This window comes from Oncorhynchus nerka, linkage group LG19 (genome assembly GCF_034236695.1).
Source record: "Oncorhynchus nerka isolate Pitt River linkage group LG19, Oner_Uvic_2.0, whole genome shotgun sequence".
NCBI lineage: Eukaryota > Metazoa > Chordata > Actinopteri > Salmoniformes > Salmonidae > Oncorhynchus > Oncorhynchus nerka.
Genome location: NC_088414.1, coordinates 44,035,601 through 44,058,100, shown reverse-complemented (window position 1 = coordinate 44,058,100; position 22,500 = coordinate 44,035,601). Strand labels below are relative to the sequence as shown.

General features: G+C 44.5%; 1 protein-coding gene across 1 annotated transcript in view; it reads left to right on the top strand.

The window, feature by feature from the left end:
* dchs1b (dachsous cadherin-related 1b) overlaps window positions 1-22,500 on the top strand; it is a 286,096-nt gene that overhangs the window by 208,450 nt on the left and 55,146 nt on the right. Inside the window, exons 15-19 of the mRNA XM_065004969.1 lie at window positions 2,509-2,756; window positions 3,172-3,361; window positions 3,673-3,968; window positions 4,824-4,939; window positions 12,586-12,825. Of these exons, the coding sequence (XP_064861041.1) occupies window positions 2,509-2,756; window positions 3,172-3,361; window positions 3,673-3,968; window positions 4,824-4,939; window positions 12,586-12,825 (1,090 nt within the window). The remainder of the gene's footprint in view (window positions 1-2,508; window positions 2,757-3,171; window positions 3,362-3,672; window positions 3,969-4,823; window positions 4,940-12,585; window positions 12,826-22,500) is intronic.

The following is a 22,500-nucleotide window of genomic DNA, read 5'->3' as shown; positions in this document are numbered from 1 at the left end:
TCCCATCATTGTTTTCCCGTCTTGTCCAAACACTTCAGTATTATGTCTGTGTTCCAAACGCCACCCGATTCCCGACAGTATAGGGTGCACTACTTTTGACCAGAGCCCGATGGGACCTGGGCAAAAGTAGTGCACTATATAGGGAATAGTGTTTCATAGGGCTCTGGTCTAAAGTAGTGCACTATATAGGGAATAGGGCTCTGATCTAAAGTAGTGCACTAAATAGGGAATAGGGCTCTGGCCTAAAGTAGTGCACTATATAGGGAATAGGGCTCTGATCTAAAGTAGTGCACTATATAGGGAATAGGGCTCTGGTCTAAAGTAGTGCACTATATAGGGAATAGGGCTCTGGTCTAAAGTAGTGCACTATATAGGGAATAGGGCTCTGGTCTAAAGTAGTGCACTATATAGGGAATAGGGCTCTGGTCTAAAGTAGTGCACTACATAGGGTGCCAGTTGGGACACAGCTATGTCTATTGGAAAATCATTGTGTAAGGCTGTTGGGACAAAACATTTTTTACTGTTATAGTCACTGACAGACAACATCTGGACAACTGTCTGTCTGTCTCCTTCGAGTCCCTCTCTGTCACTCCCCCCCCCAGACATGGTTTATTTCTTTAGAGGGGTGTTTCATCCGTTTAAACCTGGGGGGACTTGTCGGTCTGAGTCAATTCATTTTGACAAGCATAAAGCAGAAGATTAATTGTATTAAAGTGAATGGAGTTGAATTATACAGTGTCAGTCAAAAGTTTGGACAAACCTACTCATTCCAGGGTCTTTCTTCATTTTTTAAAACTATTTTCTACATTGTAGAATAATAGTGAAAACATCACAACTATGAAATAACACACATTGAATCATGTAGTAACCAGAAAAGAGTTCAAAACAAATCAAAATATATTTTAGATTCTTCAAAGTAGCCACCCTTTGCCTCGATGACCGCTTTGCACATTCTTGTTATTCTCTCAACCAGCTTCACCTGGAATGCTTTTCCAACAGTCTTGATGGAGTTCCCACATATGTTGAATACTTGTTGGCTGCTTTTCCTTCACTCTGCGGTCCAACTCATCTCAAACCATCTCAATTGGGTTGAGGTCAGGTGATTGTGGAGGCCAGGTCATCTGATGCAGCACCCCATCACTCTCCTTCTTGGTCAAATAGCCCTTACACAGCCTGGAGGTGTGTTGGGTCATTGCCCTGTTGAAAAACAAATGATAGTCCCACTAAGCACAAACTAGATGGGATGACAGTGTCACCAGTAAAGCAACCCCACACAATCACACCTCCTCCTCCATGCATCACAGTGGGAACCACACATGCGGAGATCATCCGTTCACCTACACTGCGTCTCACAAAGACACGGCGGTTGGAACCGAAAATCTCAAATTTGGACTGAAAATCAAAGGACAGATTTCCACTGGTCTAATGTCCATTGCTCGTGTTTCTTGGCCCAAGCAAGTCTCTTCTTATTGGTGTCCTTTAGTGGTGATTTCTTTGCTGCAATTCGACCAGGAATGCCTGATTCTGTTGATGTTGAGATGCGTCTGTTACTCTGTGAATCATTTATTTGGGCTGCAATGTCTGAGGCTGGTAACTCTTTTTTTTTTTTTAAATATACATTTTTAAAATGTAACCAGGCAAGTCAGTTAAGAACACATTCTTATTTACAATGACGGCCTAGGAACAGTGGGTTAACTGCCTGTTCAGGGGGCAGAACGACACATTTTTATTTTGTCAGGTCAGGGATTCGATCCAGCAACCTTTCGGTTACTGGCCCAACGCTCTAACCACTAGACTACCTGCCGCCTCTATGCTCTAACCACTAGGCTACCTGCCGCCTCTACGCTCAATTTCATCATAGCGCTTGATGGTTTTTGTGGCTGCATTGACTGACCTTCATGTCTTAAAGTATTGATGGACTGTCAACTAATGATGGACTGTGGACAAATTAGGGCTATCTTCTGTATACCACCCCTACCTTGTCACAACACGGCTGATTGGCTCAAATGCATTAAGAAGGAAAGAAATCCCACATATTAACTTTTTTAACAAGGCACACCTGCTAATTGAAATGCATTCCAGGTGACTACCTCATGAAGCTGGTTGAGAGAATGCCAAGAGTGTGCAAAACTGTCATCAAGGCAAAGGGTGGCTACTTTAAAGAATCTAAAATATATATTTTTTGTGTAGCACTTTTTGGGGGTTACTACATGATTCCATATGTGTTATTTCATAGTTTTGATGTCTTCCTCTTATTCTACAATGTAGAAAATAGTAAAAAAAATCTAATAAAAAATACAACTTGAATGAGTGTGTCCAAATATTTGACTGGTACTTTAAGTACTTTGCCCTGCTTTCACACCCATTTTAAATGGTTCCCAGTTGCATTGAATTAAATTTAACTGGATTGAACTGGATCGAACTGGATCGAACTGGATTGAACTGGATTGAACTGGATTGAACTGGATTTAACTGGATTGAACACACTCTATCTGTCTTCATCTGCAGGTCCTGAGTTCCAGTAAGTCTTCTGCCAAGAACACTCTGTCCATGACTCTCAACTCAGTGGAGGGCGTCGCCCCAGGCTCTGTCATTGGCTCTGTCCGGTCACATGACCAGCGTGACACGCTGTCGTTGGACGGCCAGGTGACGTACGTGGTGGTGGGCGGGACGGACCGGAAGGGGACGTTCATGGTTGACCGGGTTACGGGAGACGTGTACCTGGTCAGAGTACTGGACTATGAGGAAGGAGACAGGTGAACCTGCTAGTTTCTCCTGTTCTTCATCTTTATTAAACCTATTATATGGGATACATCTGGGAGTTGAGAGGAGATTTCCTTTTTCTATCATTGACTTCTATCTCAACATGACTTGACTATCTCTCTCTCTCTTTTTTTTCTTTTTCTTTTTTTTCTCTCTCTCTCTCCCTCTCTCTCTCTCTCTGTCTCGCTTTCTTTCTTTCTTTCTTTCTTTCTTTCTTTCTTTCTTTCTTTCTTTCTTTCTTTCTCTCTCTCTATCTGTCTCTCTCTCTCTCGCTCTGTATCTCTCTCTGTATCTCTCTCTTTCTCTCTCTCTCTCTCTCTCTCTCTCTCTCTCTCTCTCTCTCTCTCTCTCTCCCCCCTCTCTTTCTCTCTCTCTCCCATCCATCCATCCATCCCTCTCTCATTCCAGGTACACTCTGCATGTGGAGGTATCAGATTTCACGCTGGCGTACCCCAGCAGTCACAGAGTACAGCTGGACATTAACGTCCAAGACAGCAATGACCACGCCCCCCAGTTCACCGAGGACCCCGTTACCATAGTGATACCAGAGAACACCCAGCCGGGAGCCTCCATCTACACCTTTCAGGCTGCTGATAAGGTGGGACAGTAGTAGGTTATATAATAAAATAAAAGATAATAACATAGCTTTACATATGATAATAAAATAGTGAAATATAATCAATCATGATAAATTGAGAAATGGGGGAGAAGAGATAGCATGTTGGGGTTTCAATATCAGGGCTTGGAATTACCTCACTGAGTTAAAGGTATGACGTATTTTCAGCTTAAATTATTTTGTTGCTATTCACTATCAAAATCTCAAGAGTTGAGCTGATAAGATAATGTCTTGTCCCTGAAAACTCATATTTTAGGTCTTAATCAGATGTTCTCATGTCTCTGTTCTTTTAGGACGGCAGTGGTCCCAACAGCGAGCTGCGTTACTCAATCCAGCGCCGCTGGCCTGACTCCCTTCACCTCCTGACCCTTGACCCTTCCACTGGGGTCCTGACCTTGGGTCAGAAGTTAGATCACGAGACCACGTCCTCCCTCTACCTGGTTGTCAGGGCGACCGACCAGGCGGAGGACGTGTCCGCGCGGCGCTGGGGGTCGGTGACGGCCCGGGTGTTTGTGACGGACGAGAATGACAACGCTCCCGTGTTCAGCTCGTCCTCCGCCGTCAGTGTTATGGAGGACCAGCCGGTCGGGTGAGCAACACATTCACTAGGAGGCATATCTCATTCAAATGATTTAATACACAACATATCTCATTCAAATGATTTAATACACAACATATCTCATTCAAATTATTTAAAACACAACATTATAGGGGAGAATTTACCCCTATAATGTAAGAAGTTGAGCTGTCCATAGTCTAGTCCAGATACCGTGTATGCATGGGAAACCTTATCAAGAGGAGACATGAGGAGAACTCTGTAGACCTGGTCAAGAGGAGAAATCTGTAGACCTTGTCAAGAGGAGAAATCTGTAGACCTTGTCAAGAGGAGAAATCTGTAGACCTGGTCAAGAGGAGAAATCTGTAGACCTGGTCAAGAGGAGAACTCTGTAGACCTGGTCAAGAGGAGAAATCTGTAGACCTGGTCAAGAGGAGAAATCTGTAGACCTTGTCAAGAGGAGAAATCTGTAGACCTGGTCAAGAGGAGAAATCTGTAGACCTTGTCAAGAGGAGAAATCTGTAGACCTGGTCAAGAGGAGAAATCTGTAGACCTGGTCAAGAGGAGAAATCTGTAGACCTTGTCAAGAGGAGAAATCTGTAGACCTTGTCAAGAGGAGAAACCTGTAGACCTTGTCAAGAGGAGAAACCTGTAGACCTTGTCAAGAGGAGAAATCTGTAGACCTTGTCAAGAGGAGAAATCTGTAGACCTGGTCAAGAGGAGAAATCTGTAGACCTTGTCAAGAGGAGAAATCTGTAGACCTTGTCAAGAGGAGACATGGTTGAGGCCTGAATCACAAATGAAAGTAAAAGATTGATGCCAAGAACCTAGCTGGACTTTTAAGGTCCAGGTCCTGACTATCTGCTGTGTGTTTCTATGTATTGTCAGGTTCGTGGTTGTGTACGTGATGGCTCGTGACGAGGATGAGGGAGAGAACGGACGAGTGTCCTACAGCATCCAATTAGGGAACAGCGCTGGACGCTTCAGCCTCAACCCCAACACCGGTAAGACTTCTGACCCTTAACCCCTGGCCTCTGACACGAGTAAGATCCTAACACTACTGAGACTTCCAACACAGACTCAATCCTACAGATGGAGGATCTTAATTTGATCACTCTTTTGTTCCTGAGCCGCAGGAAAGGCATGAATTCACTGAAAGTTCAAACTCACACGGTTATATTAACAGTATTCCACATGTTATGTAGCCTAATTTTGACCAGCTAATAGCCTAACCACATATCAACCAATGGACTAAATGTTCAAATCCAGTTGCAGCAGGATTTTTTTTGCTCCGTCAATACAGGTCAAATTAAGATCCTACACCTGTAATTCTCCTTAACCATGCGACCTCTGTCTCAGACCATAGCACAGGGAGAATCATATTCAGTGCCTTCGGAAAGTGTTCAGACCCCTTGACTTTTTCCACATTTTTTTTTACGTTTACAGCCTAGTTCTAAAATTGATTAAATAAAATTAATTCCTCAGCAATCTACACACAAATACCCCATAATGACAAAGCAAAAACGGTTCTTTTGAAATTCTTATAAATGTATTAAAAATAAAAAACAGAAATACATTTTAAAAATAAGTATTCAGACCCTTAGCTATGAGATTCTAAATTGAGCTCAGGTGCATCCTGTTTCCATTGATCATCCTTGAGATGTTTCTACAACTTGATTGGGGTCCACCTGTGGTAAATGAAATTCATATAAGGTCCCACAGTTGACAGTGCATGTCAGAGAAAAAACCAAGCCTTGAGGTTGAAGGAATTGTTGAGGCACGCCTGCTAAATGAAATAAGTTCCAGGCGTCACGTCTGTAGGAAACCTGGCACCATCCCTACGCTGAAGCATGGTGGAGGCAGCATCATGTCTGGAGGAAACCTGGCACCATCCCTACGCTGAAGCATGGTGGAGGCAGCATCATGCTGTGGGGATGTTTTTCAGTGCCAGGGACTGGATCGAGGGAAAGATGAACAGAGCAAAGTACAGAGAGATCCTTGATGGAAACCTGCTCCGGAGCGCTCAGGACCTTAGACTGGGGTGAAGGTTCACCTAAGCACACAGCCAAGACAATGCCAGAGTGGCTTCAGGACAAGTCTCTGAATGTCCTTGAGTGGCCCAGCCAGAGCCCAGACTTGAACCCGATCTAACTTCTCTGGAGAGACCTGAAAATAGCTGTGTAGCGACGCTCCCCATCCAACCTGACAGAGCTTGAGAGGATCTGCAGAGAAGAATGGGAGAAACTCCCCAAATACAGGTGTGCCAAGCTTGTAGCGTCATACCCAAGAAGACTGAAGACTGTAATCGCTGCCAAAGGTGCTTCAGCAAAGTACTGAGTAAAGGGTCTGAATACTTACGTAAAATGTGATTATTTTTTTTTTTTTAAACATTTCTTTATAAATGAGCAAACATTTATGAAAACCTGTTTTTGCTTTGTCATTATAGGGTATTGTGATGTCATTATGGGGTATTGTGATGTCATTATGGGGTATTGTGATGTCATTATGGGGTATTGTGATGTCATTATGGGGTATTGTGATGTCATTATAGGGTATTGTGATGTCATTATGGGGTATTGTGATGTCATTATGGGGTATTGTGATTTCATTATAGGGTATTGTGTGTAGATTGATGAGGGGAAAAAAACGATTTTAATCCATTTTAGAACTAGGCTGTAACATAACAACATGTGGACAAAGTCAAGGGGTCTGAATACTTTCTGAAGGCATATATGTATATTTATTTACAAGCAGGGTGGACAAAGTCTTTAGAGACAACTGTTGGTGTGGATACTTTCACTGAAGTATTATTCTGGAGTTGGTCCCTTATTGATTTAACACATTGGAGTCTTTATCATGTAGGCTTATTCTATAGAGTTACAATCATCGACCTTAATCATTATCCCTACCATAGGGGCTTGAACTACCACAAGTTCCCATGGACCCATTACAAGCCATTACATCCCACTCCTGAGCAGGCCTGGGTTTAAATACTATTTGAAATCTTTCCGATACTTTCAGCATGTTTTTCTTCTTGTCTTCCTGGATGGGCGGGGTTTTGTAACCCGTGTCACTGTTCTATTGGTTCCATTGCGTCAGTCAAGCTCAATCAAGCTCAGATAGAGTATTATAAATAATTTCAAATAGTATTTCAGCCACAGGTGGTTGGTGGCACCTTTTAATTGGGGAGGATGGTCTCGTGGTAATGGCTGGAGCAGTATCAGTATCAAATACATCAAACACTTTGGTTTCTATCACGTTTTAAGGTATAACCCAGGTGCAGACAGTGTTTGAAGAAACTAAAGTTTATTCCTTAAACAGGGACAGGTAAACCCACAGGTCAGGGTCGGGGTCAGGCAGGGGTCAATAATCCAGAGTAGTGGGGCAAAGGTACAGGACGGCAGGCAGGCTCAGGGTCAGGCAGGGGTCAGGGTCAGGGTCAGGCAGAGATCGGTAATCCAGAGTAGTGGGGCAAAGGTACAGGGCTGCAGGCAGGCTCAGGGTCAGGGACAGGCAGAATGGTAAACACCCGGAAAACTAGAGAACAGGAACAACCGAGAGACAGGAGCCGAGGGGAAAAACGCTGGTAGGCTAGACGAAACATAAACGAACTGACGACAGACAAACAGAGAACACAGGTATAAATACACGGGGGATAATGGGAAAGATGGGTGACAACTGGAGAGGGAGGGGGGTGGAGACAAGCACAAAGACAGCTGAAACAGAACAGCTGAAACAGAACAGGGTTCTATGCGTTTGATGATATTCCATTGGCTCCAGTCCAGACATGTTTTTTATGAGCCGTCCTCCACTCAACAGCCTCCTGTGATTTCAACCAAGATGTGCTCCTGAGTTGTGTCTACAGAGCCTCTGGTGGTTAAAACATTCCTTAACCCCTCAGCTCATTCAACAGAGCATCTTTCAATGCCTCAGAGCAATATTAAGAGCGTTGGGCACAGTAACCGAAAGGTTCGCTGGTTTGAATCCCCAAGCCGACTATGTGGGGAAAAAAATCGGTCGATGTGCCCTTGAGCAAGGCACATTAACCGTAATTGCTGTGTACTCTTGAGTCCCAAATGGCCCATAGGGCTCTGGTCTAAAGTAGTGCACTATATATAGGGGATAGGGTGCCATAGGGCTCTGGTCTAAAGTAGTGCACTATATAGGGGATAGGGTGGCATTTGAGATGCATTTTAATTCTTTGGTTTTCCTCTAATGACAGATGTGTTCATGGGAACCTGGTTGTATTATGGCTGGAGAAGCAGAGGAAACCCTTTGATATGTTATATATATATGAACATGTCCTTTCTCAATCATCAGCACTGGCTAATATAATGGAGGCCTCTGTGTGTGATACACTACACACACACACACACACACACACACACACACACACACACACACACACACACACACACACACTACACACACACACACACACACACACACACACACACACACACACACACACACACACACACACACACACACACACACACACACACACACACACACACACACACACACACACACACACACACACACTTATCCCACGCTGCTTGGAATTAACACAGGGGTAGTCTACAGTACAGAGGGGTAGTCTACAGTACAGAGGGGTAGTCTACAGTACAGAGGGGTAGTCTACAGTACAGAGGGGTAGTCTACAGTACAGAGGGGTAGTCTACAGTACACAGGGGTAGTCTACAGTACACAGGGGTAGTCTACAGTACAGAGGGGTAGTCTACAGGACACAGGGGTAGTCTACAGTACAGAGGGGTAGTCTACAGTACACAGGGGTAGTCTACAGTACAGAGGGGTAGTCTACAGTACACAGGGGTAGTCTACAGTACACAGGGGTAGTCTACAGTACAGAGGGGTAGTCTAGTACACAGGGGTAGTCTACAGTACAGAGGGGTAGTCTACAGGGGGGTAGTCTACAGTACACAGGGGTAGTCTACAGTACAGAGGGGTAGTCTACAGTACAGAGGGGTAGTCTACAGTACACAGGGGTAGTCTACAGTACACAGGGGTCTAGTACAGAGGGGTAGTCTACAGTACAGAGGGGTAGTCTACAGTACAGAGGGGTAGTCTACAGTACACAGGGGTAGTCTACAGTACAGAGGGGTAGTCTACAGTACAGCGGGGTAGTCTACAGTACACAGGGGTAGTCTACAGTACAGCGGGGTAGTGTACAGTACACAGGGGTAGTCTACAGTACACAGGGGTAGTCTACAGTACAGAGGGGTAGTCTACAGTACAGCGGGGTAGTGTACAGTACACAGGGGTAGTCTACAGTACAGAGGGGTAGTCTACAGTACACAGGGGTAGTCTACAGTACAGAGGGGTAGTCTACAGTACACAGGGGTAGTCTACAGTACACAGGGGTAGTCTACAGTACACAGGGGTAGTCTACAGTACAGCGGGGTAGTGTACAGTACACAGGGGTAGTCTACAGTACACAGGGGTAGTCTACAGTACACAGGGACAGTTAAGGGTGGTTCCAGATGAGCTTCGTTACTGTAGAGAGGAGAGGCTGCTGAATAACCCACTACAAATGTTTAACCTCTGGTTTCCTTCACTCCTCAGCCTGTATTATAGATGGGGGGGGGGGGGTCACTCAGGCTTTATAGGGGGAGTAGGAGACATGCTAATGATGGAGCGAATGAAAGATATGGAGAGAAGGAACGATATGGAGAGAAGGAAAGAGGTGGAGAGAGGGGAAGTACAAAAAGCTTTATCAAGATAATCCATCCACCTGACAGGTGTGGCATGTCAAGAAGCTGATTAAACAGCATGATCATTACACAGGTGCACCTTGTGCTGGGGACAATAAAAGGCCACTCTAAAACGAGCAGTTTTGACACACAACACAAATGTCACAGGTGTCTAAAGCATTAAGGGAGCGTGCAATTGGCATGTTGACTGCAGGAATGTCCACCAAAGCTGTTGCCAGGAAATGTAATGTTAATTTATTTACCATAAGCCGCCTCCAACATTGTTTTAGAGAATTTGGCAGTACGTCCAAAGAGGAGTATTTCTGTCTGTTATAAAGTCCTTCTATGGGGAAAAACTCATTTTGATTGGCTGGGTCTGGCTCCCCAGTGGGTGGAGCTGGCTCCAAAGTGGGTGTGTGTGTTGGGGTGGTGGTAGGGGTGTGTGTTGGGGTGGTGGTAGGGTGTGTGTGTTGGGGTGGTGGTAGGGGTGTGTGTGTTGGGGTGGTGGTAGGGGTGTGTGTTGGGGTGGTGGTAGGGGTGGTGTTAGGGGTGGTGGTAGGGTGGTAGTGGTGTGTGTTGGGGTGGTGGCAGGGGTGTGTGTGTTGGAGTGTGTGTGTTGGGGTGGTGGTAGGGGGTGTGTGTTGGGGTGGTGGTAGGGGTGTGTGTGTTGGAGTGTGTGTGTTGGGGTGGTGGTAGGGGTGGTGGTAGGGGTGTGTGTGTTGGGTTGGTGGTAGGGGTGTGTGTGTTGGGGTGGTGGTAGGGGTGTGTGTTGGGGTGGTGGTTGGGGTGGTGGTAGGGGTGTGTGTTGGGGTGGTGGTTGGGGTGGTGGTAGGGGGGTGTGTTGGGGTGGTGGTAGGGGTGTGTGTGCTTTCCCATGTTCAACAGAACATGACTGTCACACAAACACACACACAAACTGTGATCCAAGACATCTTCACTCCTTTATTGCATGAACAAGGACAGTAACGGGTCTGATATCCTGTCTGATATCCTGTCTGATATCCTGTCTGATATCCTGTCTGATAGCCTGTCTGATATCCTGTCTGATAGCCTGTCTGATAGCCTGTCTGATATCCTATCGATAGGGTGTCTGATAGCATGTCGATAGGGTGTCTGATAGCCTGTCTGATATTCTGTGTGATGTCCTGTCTGATATTCTGTCTGATATCCTGTCTGATAGCCTGTCGATAGGGTGTCTGATAGCTTGTCTGATAGTGTATGTTATCCTGTCTGACATCCTGTCTTATGTGCTTTAGTTATTTTAATAAGTTGCTATATTTTGTCACAGGGCTGCTCCAGTATACATTCACAGGGCTGCTCCAGTATGCATTCACAGGGCTGCTCCAGTATGCATTCACAGGGCTGCTCCAGTATGCATTCACAGGGCTGCTCCAGTATACATTCACAGGGCTGCTCCAGTATACATTCACAGGGCTGCTCCAGTATACATTCACAGGGCTGCTCCAGTATGCATTCACAGGGCTGCTCCAGTATGCTTTCACAGGGCTGCTCCAGTATGCATTCACAGGGCTGCTCCAGTATGCATTCACAGGGCTGCTCCAGTATGCATTCACAGGGCTGCTCCAGTATACATTCACAGGGCTGCTCCAGTATACATTCACAGGGCTGCTCCAGTATGCTTTCACAGGGCTGCTCCAGTATGCATTCACAGGGCTGCTCCAGTATGCATTCACAGGGCTGCTCCAGTATGCATTCACAGGGCTGCTCCAGTATACATTCACAGGGCTGCTCCAGTATACATTCACAGGGCTGCTCCAGTATGCTTTCACAGGGCTGCTCCAGTATGCATTCACAGGGCTGCTCCAGTATGCTTTCACAGGGCTGCTCCAGTATTTACTCAAGTAAAAGTTAAGTTAGCTAGCAAGCTAACCTGCCCAAGAGAGGTACGTTGAGTTGGCTAGCTAACGTTAGCTATGTTTACCTTCTCTTGTTTCAGTAGAAAGCAGAGAGCATGTCCTGGTGATTGTGTTAGTGTTGTAAAGTAAAGAACTTTATGAGAACAGCGTGTTGGAAACTCTAGTCAATCCTTCATGAGAAAAGCAGTTTTGAAATACTGCAGTTAGTCTGCTTTTACTACACAGATGGGGAGAGAGAGAGAGAGTAGAGAGCGAAGAGAGAGACAGGGAGAAGAGAGAGACAGAGATGGGAGAGAGAGAGAGGAGAGAAAGAGACAGAGAGAGGAGAGGGGAGAGGAGAGAGAGACAGAGAGAGAGAGAGGGAGAGGAGAGAGAGAGAGAGAGGGAGGGGAGAGAGAGGGGGAGAGAGAGTAGAGAGCGATGAGAGACACAGGGAGAAGAGAGAGACAGAGAGGGGAGAGAGGGGGAGAGAAAGAGAGAGAGACAGAGAGGGGAGAGGGGAGAGGAGAGAGAGGGGGAGAGGGGAGGGAGGGGGAGAGTAGAGAGAGGAGAGGCAGAGAGGGGAGAGAAAGAGAGAGAGACAGAGAGGGAGAGGGGAGAGGAGAGAGAGAGGGGAGAGAGGGAGAGAGAGAGGGGGGAGGGAGGGGGAGAGTAGAGAGAGGAGAGGCAGAGAGGGGAGAGAGAGAGAGAGAAGAGAGCGACAGAGAGAGTAGCGACAGAGAGTAGAGAGAGTATTCTTTTTTCTGATCTATCTTGGCTGGCTGTCATTCTTAGTGGGCTGTCAGTGTATGTGAATCAGGAAGACATTGGAGAATAAAGGTTTTCTTATTAAAAGGAGTAGTTTTGTCTATCAATCATTTTTTAGGGCTGATCCACCTTGTACACTTTTTTTTGGTACATTATTGTCTCTCAACTGCAGTAAAAACTTGCCTTTTCCAGGTCTGAAAAATATGATATTTTCTTACCAATAGTTTACAGATTTAAATGGGCTGGATACAGGGTTCCATTTAGTCAACCAATTGAGGTTTTCATCATCTCCTCTCCTCCCATTTCCTCCAGGCTCTCTGTCCATTCTGAAGGCTCTAGATCGTGAGGACCGGGAAGTGTTTAATCTGACCATCATAGCCGAGGATCACGGGATTCCCCAGCTGTCCACCAGTCAGGTTCTGTCTGTCCACGTGATTGATGTGAACGATGAGCCTCCGCTGTTCCAGTGGGAGGAGCTAGAGGCGGAGGTCAGAGAGAACCAGGAAGCGGGAACCACGGTGATCACCGTCACGGCAACGGACAGAGACCAAGGTGAGGCAAAAGTGGAATGCATGCACAGGGATGTTCATGCAGGTACACAAACACTCTGATGTCTTGGAGGGTCCGTCCGAATAAAACGACACACACTATCTTCCAATCCAAACGGGTTAGATTATTACTAAATAATCCCTTTCTTTCAATTGCTTTATAAGACTGGCTAAATATTTAATTTTTAAAAAAAGTGGATCTGACAGCGTTTTAAAATGACTTTGCAGATATGAAACAAACAGACAATGGTAATGTCAGACAATGGTAATATCAGACAATGGTCATATCAGACAATGGTAATATCAGTCAAAAATATGAAATAAAATAAAATTCCCAGTTTATGCTTCAAAATCAACTTTATATGAGGTTTTTAAAATAGTTTTTTTTTAAACTCAAAATTCCATGACGTACAGTAAGGAATTGTTGTCAGAACAGATGGATGCAGTTCAATGCATGATTCATATAATTCACCAATAAAGTTCTTTGGTAGTCCAACAAATGTTGCTATCAGGTTGTAAATCACAGCTGGCCTGGTACAAGGTTTTCTGCTTCCAATCGGGATGCTCTGTTTCAGTTTCAATGACTCAATATGCTGGACAAAAACAGACGACTGTAACTAAGGCTGGGAACGTCAACACAATCAAACTAGCCAGGGGCAATGATCACACGTCAGTCATAATGTAGCTAATGTAACTAAACGCACATGTCAAACACAAGGCCTGCGGGGCCGAATAGGACAAACAAGGGAGTATAAATGAGGCAACTTTAGAGTCATCTACTTCATTCAATTACGGCCTGACGCGCTCGCATCAGTGAATTCAACTTCAATTGCGCTGTTTTTGTGCGTCCCGTTGATAGCGGAGGGGAAAGTGTACAGACACGCGCCACGGTCCTCGGCTACTAAAATGTTGCAGTCTGACTTCCTGTTTTTAAAGCTTGACAAATGAATAACCAAAAAGTAAATCTGCAACAAAACACCATGAAAAGGAGAAGCTTGTAGACATGGGCAACATTATTATGCTGGTGCTTCTACACCTGCATCCTCACTGTAGGTAAATCCCCCTACATTAAAATACCGTGCTTCTACACCTGCATTGCTTGCTGTTTGGGGGTTTTAGGCTGGGTTTCTGTACAGCACTTTGAGATATCAGCTGATGTACGAAGGGCTATATAAATAAATTTGATTTGATTTGATTTATTATATTATTATTATTATTATTATTATTATTATTATTATTATTATCATTAGCCCAGTGTCACGTTCTGACCTTAGTTCCTTTATGATGTCTTTGTTTTAGTATGGTCAGGGCGTGAGTTGGGTGGGAAGTCTATGTTCCTTTTTCTATGATTTGAGATTTATGTGTTTGGCCTGGTATGGTTCTCAATCAGAGGCAGCTGTCATTCATTGTCCCTGATTGAGAACCATACTTAGGTAGCCTGGTTTCACTTTTGAGTTGTGGGTGATTGTTTCCTGTGTCTGCACCATATGGGACTGTTTTGATTTTCGTTTGTTCATTCACGTTGTTATTTTGTATTTTTTTATAGTGTTGAGTTTTATACACTGCTCAAAAAAATAAAGGGAACACTTAAACAACACAATGTAACTCCAAGTCAATCACACCTCTGTGAAATCAAAGCAACACTGATTGACAATAAATTTCACATGCTGTTGTGCAAATGGAATAGACAACAGGTGGAAAATTATAGGCAATTAGCAAGACACCCCCAATAAAGGAGTGGTTCTGCAGGTGGTGACCACAGACCACTTCTCAGTTCATATGCTTCCTGGCTGATGTTTTGGTCACTTTTGAATGCTGGCGGTGCTTTCACTCTAGTGGTAGCATGAGACGGAGTCTACAACCCACACAAGTGGCTCAGCTCATCCAGGATGGAACATCAATGCGAGCTGTGGCAAGAAGGTTTGCTGTGTCTGTCAGCGTAGTGTCCAGAGCATGGAGGCGCTATCAGGGGACAGGCCAGTACATCAGGAGACGTGGAGGAGGCCAACAACCCAGCAGCAGGGCCGCTACCTCCGCCTTTGTGCAAGATTGTACCTTTATTTAACTAGGCAAGTCAGTTAAGAACAAATTATTATTTTCAATGACAGCCTAGGAACAGTGGGTTAACTGTTCAGGGGCAGAACGACAGATTTGTACCTTGTCAGCTCGGGGATTTGAACTTGCAACCTTCCGGTTACTAGTCCAACACTCTAACCACTAGGCTACGCTGCCGCCCCAATGACCTCCAGCAGGCCACAAATGTGCATGTGTCTGCTCAAACGGTCAGAAACAGACTCCATGAGGGTGGTATGAGGGCCCGACGTCCACGGGTGGGGGTTGTGCTTACAGCCCAACACCGTGCAGGACGTTTGGCATTTGCCAGAGAACACCAAGATTGGCAAATTCGCCAATGGCGCCCTGTGCTCTTCACAGATGAAAGCAGGTTCACACTGAGCAAATGTGACAGACGTGACAGAGTCTGGAGACGCCGTGGAGAACGTTCTGCTGCCTGCAACATCCTCCAGCATGACCGGTTTGGCTGTGGGTCAGTCATGGTGTGGGGTGGCATCTCTTTGGGGGGCCGCACAGCCCTCCATGGGCTTGCCAGAGGTAGCCTGACTGCCATTAGGTACCGAGATGAGATCCTCAGACCCCTTGTGAGACCATATGCTGGTGCGGTTGGCCCTGGGTTCCTCCTAATGAATGCTAGACCTGGAGTGTGTCAGCAGTTCCTGCAAGAGGAAGGCATTGATGCTATGGACTGGCCCGCCCGTTCCCCAGACCTGAATCCAATTGAGCACATCTGGGACATCATGTCTCGCTCCATCCACCAACTGTCTGTTGCACCACAGACTGTCCAGGAATTGGCGGATGCTTTAGTCCACGTCTGGGAGGAGATCCCTCAGGATCACCCCACGGGGTGAGATCTTGCGTGGAGCCCCAGATCGAGGGAGATTATCAGTGGTCTTGTATGTCTTTCCATTTCCTAATAATTGCTCCCACAGTTGATTTCTTCAAACCAAGCTGCTTACCTATTGCAGATTCAGTCTTCCCAGCCTGGTGCAGGTCTACAATTTTGTTTCTGGTGTCCTTTGACAGCTCTTTGGTCTTGGCCATAGTGGAGTTTGGAGTGTGACTGTTTGAGGTTGTGGACAGGTGTCTTTTATACTGATAACAAGTTCAAACAGGTGCCATTAATACATGTAACGACTGGAGGACAGAGGAGCCTCTTAAAGAAGAAGTTACAGGTCTGTGAGAGCCAGAAATCTTGCTTGTTTGTAGGTGACCAAATACTTATTTTCCACCATAATTTGCAAATAAATTCATAAAAAATCCTACAATGTGATTTTCTGGATTTGTTTTCTTCTCATTTTGTCTGTCAAAGTTGAAGTGTACCTATGATGAAAATTTACAGGCCTCTTTCATCTTTTTAAGTAGGAGAACTTGCACAATTGGTGGCTGACTAAATAATTTTTTGCTCCACTGTATATATATATTTTTCCTGGACCGATCTATGAACAGATTTTAAGATTTCGTTGTTGCTAAAACGTTGTCAGGTCCACTTTAAGTTGTTTCAGTGCAGTTAAAGTCACTCTTAATTTTCCCCAGGAGTTATTACTGAAGTAAATGTGTGAGTGCCAAAAACCATCTCTACTTCTAGCACGCTACCAGGCAACTTAATGAGAGAGAGAGAGAGAGAGAGAGAGAGAGAGAGAGAGAGAGAGAGAGAGAGAGAGAGAGAGAGAGAGAGAGAGAGAGAGAGAGAGAGAGAGAGAGAGAGAGAGAAACAAAGAGGGAGGGAGGGAGGGAGAGGAAAGAGAGACAAACAGAGAAAGGAAAGCGGAGGGTGGGGTAGAATAATGGAATGAGGAAGAAATTTGAGATAAGGAAGGGGGTGGTTAGTTCGGGTGAGGGAAAGGAAAGGGAAAGGGGGATACCTAGCAGAGATTGGTAGAGGGGAACCGAACAATGGAGAGAGGGGGTGGGGAGAGAGATATAGAGGGTTGTCAATGCCAACAACCAGTGTTCAATAACCTAGTGATGAAGGTCAGAGCAGTAATACAGATGTATAATCTAGTGATGAAGGTCAGAGCAGTAATACAGATTTGTAAGTCGCTCTGGATAAGAGCGTCTGCTAAATGACTTAAATGTAAATGTAATGTATAACCTAGTGATGAAGGTCAGAGCAGTAACACAGATTTATAATATAGTGATGAAGGTCAGAGCAGTAACACAGATTTATAATTTAGTGATGAAGGTCAGAGCAGTAACACAGATTTATAATATAGTGATGAAGGTCAGAGCAGTAACACAGATTTATAATATAGTGATGAAGGTCAGAGCAGTAACACAGATTTATAATATAGTGATGAAGGTCAGATTTAATATCTAGTGATGAAGGTCAGAGCAGTAACACAGATGTATAATCTAGTGATGAAGGTCAGAGCAGTAACACTAGTGATGAAGGTCAGAGCCGTAACACAGATTTATAATATAGTGATGAAGGTCAGAGCAGTAACACAGATTTATAATATAGTGATGAAGGTCAGAGCAGTAACACATATTTATAGTATAGTGATGAAGGTCAGAGCAGTAACACAGATTTATAATATAGTGATGAAGGTCAGAGCAGTAACACAGATTTATTATCTAGTGATGAAGGTCAGAGCAGTAACACTAGTGATGAAGGTCAGAGCAGTAACACAGATTTATTATCTAGTGATGAAGGTCAGAGCAGTAACACAGATTTATAATGTAGTGATGAAGGTCAGAGCAGTAACACAGATTTATAATATAGTGATGAAGGTCAGAGCAGTAACACAGATTTATAATATAGTGATGAAGGTCAGAGCAGTAACACAGATTTATAATTTAGTGATGAAGGTCAGAGCAGTAACACATATTTATAATATAGTGATGAAGGTCAGAGCAGTAACACAGATTTATAATATAGTGATGAAGGTCAGAGAAGTAACACAGATTTATAATATAGTGATGAAGGTCAGAGCAGTAACACAGATTTAATATCTAGTGATGAAGGTCAGAGCAGTAACACAGATGTATAATCTAGTGATGAAGGTCAGAGCAGTAACAATAGTGATGAAGGTCAGAGCCGTAACACAGATTTATAATATAGTGATGAAGGTCAGAGCAGTAACACAGATTTATAATATAGTGATGAAGGTCAGAGCAGTAACACAGATTTATTATCTAGTGATGAAGGTCAGAGCAGTAACACATATTTATAGTATAGTGATGAAGGTCAGAGCGGTAACACAGATTTATAATATAGTGATGAAGGTCAGAGCAGTAACACAGATTTATTATCTAGTGATGAAGGTCAGAGCAGTAACACTAGTGATGAAGGTCAGAGCAGTAACACAGATTTATTATCTAGTGATGAAGGTCAGAGCAGTAACACAGATTTATAATGTAGTGATGAAGGTCAGAGCAGTAACACAGATTTATAATATAGTGATGAAGGTCAGAGCAGTAACACAGATTTATAATATAGTGATGAAGGTCAGAGCAGTAACACAGATTTATAATCTAGTGATGAAGGTCAGAGCAGTAACACAGATTTATAATATAGTGATGAAGGTCAGAGCAGTAACACAGATTTATAATCTAGTGATGAAGGTCAGAGCAGTAACACAGATTTATAATCTAGTGATGAAGGTCAGAGCAGTAACACAGATGTATAATCTAGTGATGAAGGTCAGAGCAGTAATACAGATTTGTAAGTCGCTCTGGATAAGAGCGTCTGCTAAATGACTTAAATGTAAATGTAATGTATAACCTAGTGATGAAGGACAGAGCAGTAACACAGATTTATAATATAGTGATGAAGGTCAGAGCAGTAACACAGATTTATAATTTAGTGATGAAGGTCAGAGCAGTAACACATATTTATAATATAGTGATGAAGGTCAGAGCAGTAACACAGATTTATAATATAGTGATGAAGGTCAGAGCAGTAACACAGATTTATAATATAGTGATGAAGGTCAGAGCAGTAACACAGATTTAATATCTAGTGATGAAGGTCAGAGCAGTAACACAGATGTATAATCTAGTGATGAAGGTCAGAGCAGTAACACTAGTGATGAAGGTCAGAGCCGTAACACAGATTTATAATATAGTGATGAAGGTCAGAGCAGTAACACAGATTTATAATATAGTGATGAAGGTCAGAGCAGTAACACATTTATAGTATAGTGATGAAGGTCAGAGCAGTAACACAGATTTATAATATAGTGATGAAGGTCAGAGCAGTAACACAGATTTATTATCTAGTGATGAAGGTCAGAGCAGTAACACTAGTGATGAAGGTCAGAGCAGTAACACAGATTTATTATCTAGTGATGAAGGTCAGAGCAGTAACACAGATTTATAATGTAGTGATGAAGGTCAGAGCAGTAACACAGATTTATAATATAGTGATGAAGGTCAGAGCAGTAACACAGATTTATAATATAGTGATGAAGGTCAGAGCAGTAACACAGATTTATAATCTAGTGATGAAGGTCAGAGCAGTAACACAGATTTATAATATAGTGATGAAGGTCAGAGCAGTAACACAGATTTATAATCTAGTGATGAAGGTCAGAGCAGTAACACAGATTTATAATCTAGTGATGAAGGTCAGAGCAGTAACACAGATTTATAATCTAGTGATGAAAGTCAGAGCAGTAACACAGATTTATAATCTAGTGATGAAGGTCAGAGCAGTAACACAGATTTATAATCTAGTGATGATGGTCAAGGCAGTAACACAGATTTATAATCTAGTGATGAAGGTCAGAGCAGTAACACAGATTTGTAATCTAGTGATGAAGGTCAGAGCAGTAACACAGATTTATAATCTAGTGATGAAGGTCAGAGCAGTAACACAGATTTATAATCTAGTGATGAAGGTCAGAGCAGTAACACAGATCTATAATCTAGTGATGAAAGTCAGAGCAGTAACACAGATTTATAATCTAGTGTTTGTTCCTCTCGGCTGTGTGTGAGTTCATCCGAATGGCCTTCAATGGCTCTCTCATCATCTCCTGTGTTTCATCTAAAATGACTTGACAGAACAGCATAGATAACAACACATTGATAATAGATAACAGCACATTGATAATAGATAACAACACATTGATAATAGATAACAGCACATTGATAATAGATAACAGCACATTGATAATAGATAACAACAGATAGATAATAGATGTGTTATTTCTTACATTAGTACCCCAGGTCATCTTAGGTTTCATTACATACAGTCGAGAAGAACTACTGAATATATGATCAGCGTCAACTCACCATCAGTACGACCAAGAATATGTTTTCCGCGACGCGGATCCTGTGTTCTGCCTTACAAACAGGACAACGGAATGGATTGCATGCAGCGACCCAAGAAAACGACTCCGAAAAAGAGGGAAACGTAGCGGTCTTCTGGTCAGACTCCGGACAAGGGCACATCGCGCACCACTCCCCAGCATTCTTCTTGCCAATGTCCAGTCTCTTGACAACGAGGTTGATGAAATCCGAGCAAGGGTAGCATTCCAGAGGGACATCAGAGACTGCAACGTTCTCTGCTTCACGGAAACATGGCTTACTGGGAAGACGCTATCCGATGCGGTGCAGCCAACGGGTTTCTCCACGCATCGCGCCGACAGAAACAAACATCTTTCTGGTAAGAAGAGTGGCGGGGCGTATGCCTCATGACTAACGAGACATGGTGTGATGAAGGAAACATACAGGAACTCAAATCCTTCTGTTCACCTGATTTAGAATTCCTCACAATCAAATGTAGACCGCATTATCTTCCAAGAGAATTCTCTTCGATTATAATCACAGCCGTATATATCCCCCCCCAAGCAGACACATCGATGGCTCTGAACGAACTTGATTTAACTCTTTGCAAACTGGAAACCATTTATCCGGAGGCTGCATTCATTGTAGCTGGGGATTTTAACAAAGCTAATCTGAAAACAAGACTCCCTAAATTTTATCAGCATATCGATTGCGCAACCAGGGGTGGTAAAACCTTGGATCATTGTTACTCTAACTTCCGCGACGCATATAAGGCCCTGCCCCGCCCCCCTTTCGGAAAAGCTGACCACGACTCCATTTTGTTGATCCCTGCCTACAGGCAGAAACTTAAGCAAGAGGCTCCCACGCTGAGGTCTGTCCAATGCTGGTCAGACCAAGCTGACTCCACACTCCAAGACTGCTTCCATCACGTGGACTGGGGCATGTTTCGTATTGCGTCAGATAAAAATATTGACGAATACGCTGATTCGGTGTGCGAGTTCATTAGAACGTGCGTTGAAGATGTCGTTCCCATAGCAACGATAAAAACATTCCCTAACCAGAAACCGTGGATTGATGGCAGCATTCGCGTGAAACTGAAAGCGAACCACTGCTTTTAATCAGGGCAAGGTGTCTGGCAACATGACCGAATACAAACAGTGCAGCTATTCCCTCCGCAAGGCTATTAAACAAGCTAAGCGTCAGTACAGAGACAAAGTAGAATCTCAATTCAACGGCTCAGACACAAGAGGCATGTGGCAGGGTCTACAGTCAATCACGGACTACAAGAAGAAACCCAGCCCAGTCACGGACCAGGATGTCTTGCTCCCAGGCAGACTAAATAACTTTTTGCCCGCTTTGAGGACAATACAGTGCCACTGACACGGCCTGCAACGAAAACATGCGGTCTCTCCTTCACTGCAGCCGAGGTGAGTAAGACATTTAAACGTGTTAACCCTCGCAAGGCTGCAGGCCCAGACGGCATCCCCAGCCGCGCCCTCAGAGCATGCGAAGACCAGCTGGCCGGTGTGTTTACGGACATATTCAATCAATCCCTATACCAGTCTGCTGTTCCCACATGCTTCAAGAGGGCCACCATTGTTCCTGTTCCCAAGAAAGCTAAGGTAACTGAGCTAAATGACTACCGCCCCGTAGCACTCACTTCCGTCATCATGAAGTGCTTTGACAGACTAGTCAAGGACCATATCACCTCCACCCTACCTGACACCCTAGACCCACTCCAATTTGCTTACCGCCCAAATAGGTCCACAGACGATGCAATCTCAACCACACTGCACACTGCCCTAACCCACCTGGACAAGAGGAATACCTATGTGAGAATGCTGTTCATCGACTACAGCTCGGCATTCAACACCATAGTACCCTCCAAGCTCGTCATCAAGCTCGGGGACCCTGGGTCTCGACCCCGCCCTGTGCAACTGGGTACTGGACTTCCTGACGGGCCGCCCCCAGGTGGTGAGGGTAGGCAACAACATCTCCTCCCCGCTGATCCTCAACACGGGGGCCCCACAAGGGTGCGTTCTGAGCCCTCTCCTGTACTCCCTGTTCACCCACGACTACGTGGCCACGCACGCCTCCAACTCAATCATCAAGTTTGCGGACGACACAACAGTGGTAGGCTTGATTACCAACAACGACGAGACGGCCTACAGGGAGGAGGTGAGGGCCCTCGGAGTGTGGTGTCAGGAAAATAACCTCACACTCAACGTCAACAAAACTAAGGAGATGATTGTGGCCTTCAGGAAACAGCAGAGGGAACACCCCCCTATCCACATCGATGGAACAGTAGTGGAGAGGGTAGCAAGTTTTAAGTTCCTCGGCATACACATCACAGACAAACTGAATTGGTCCACTC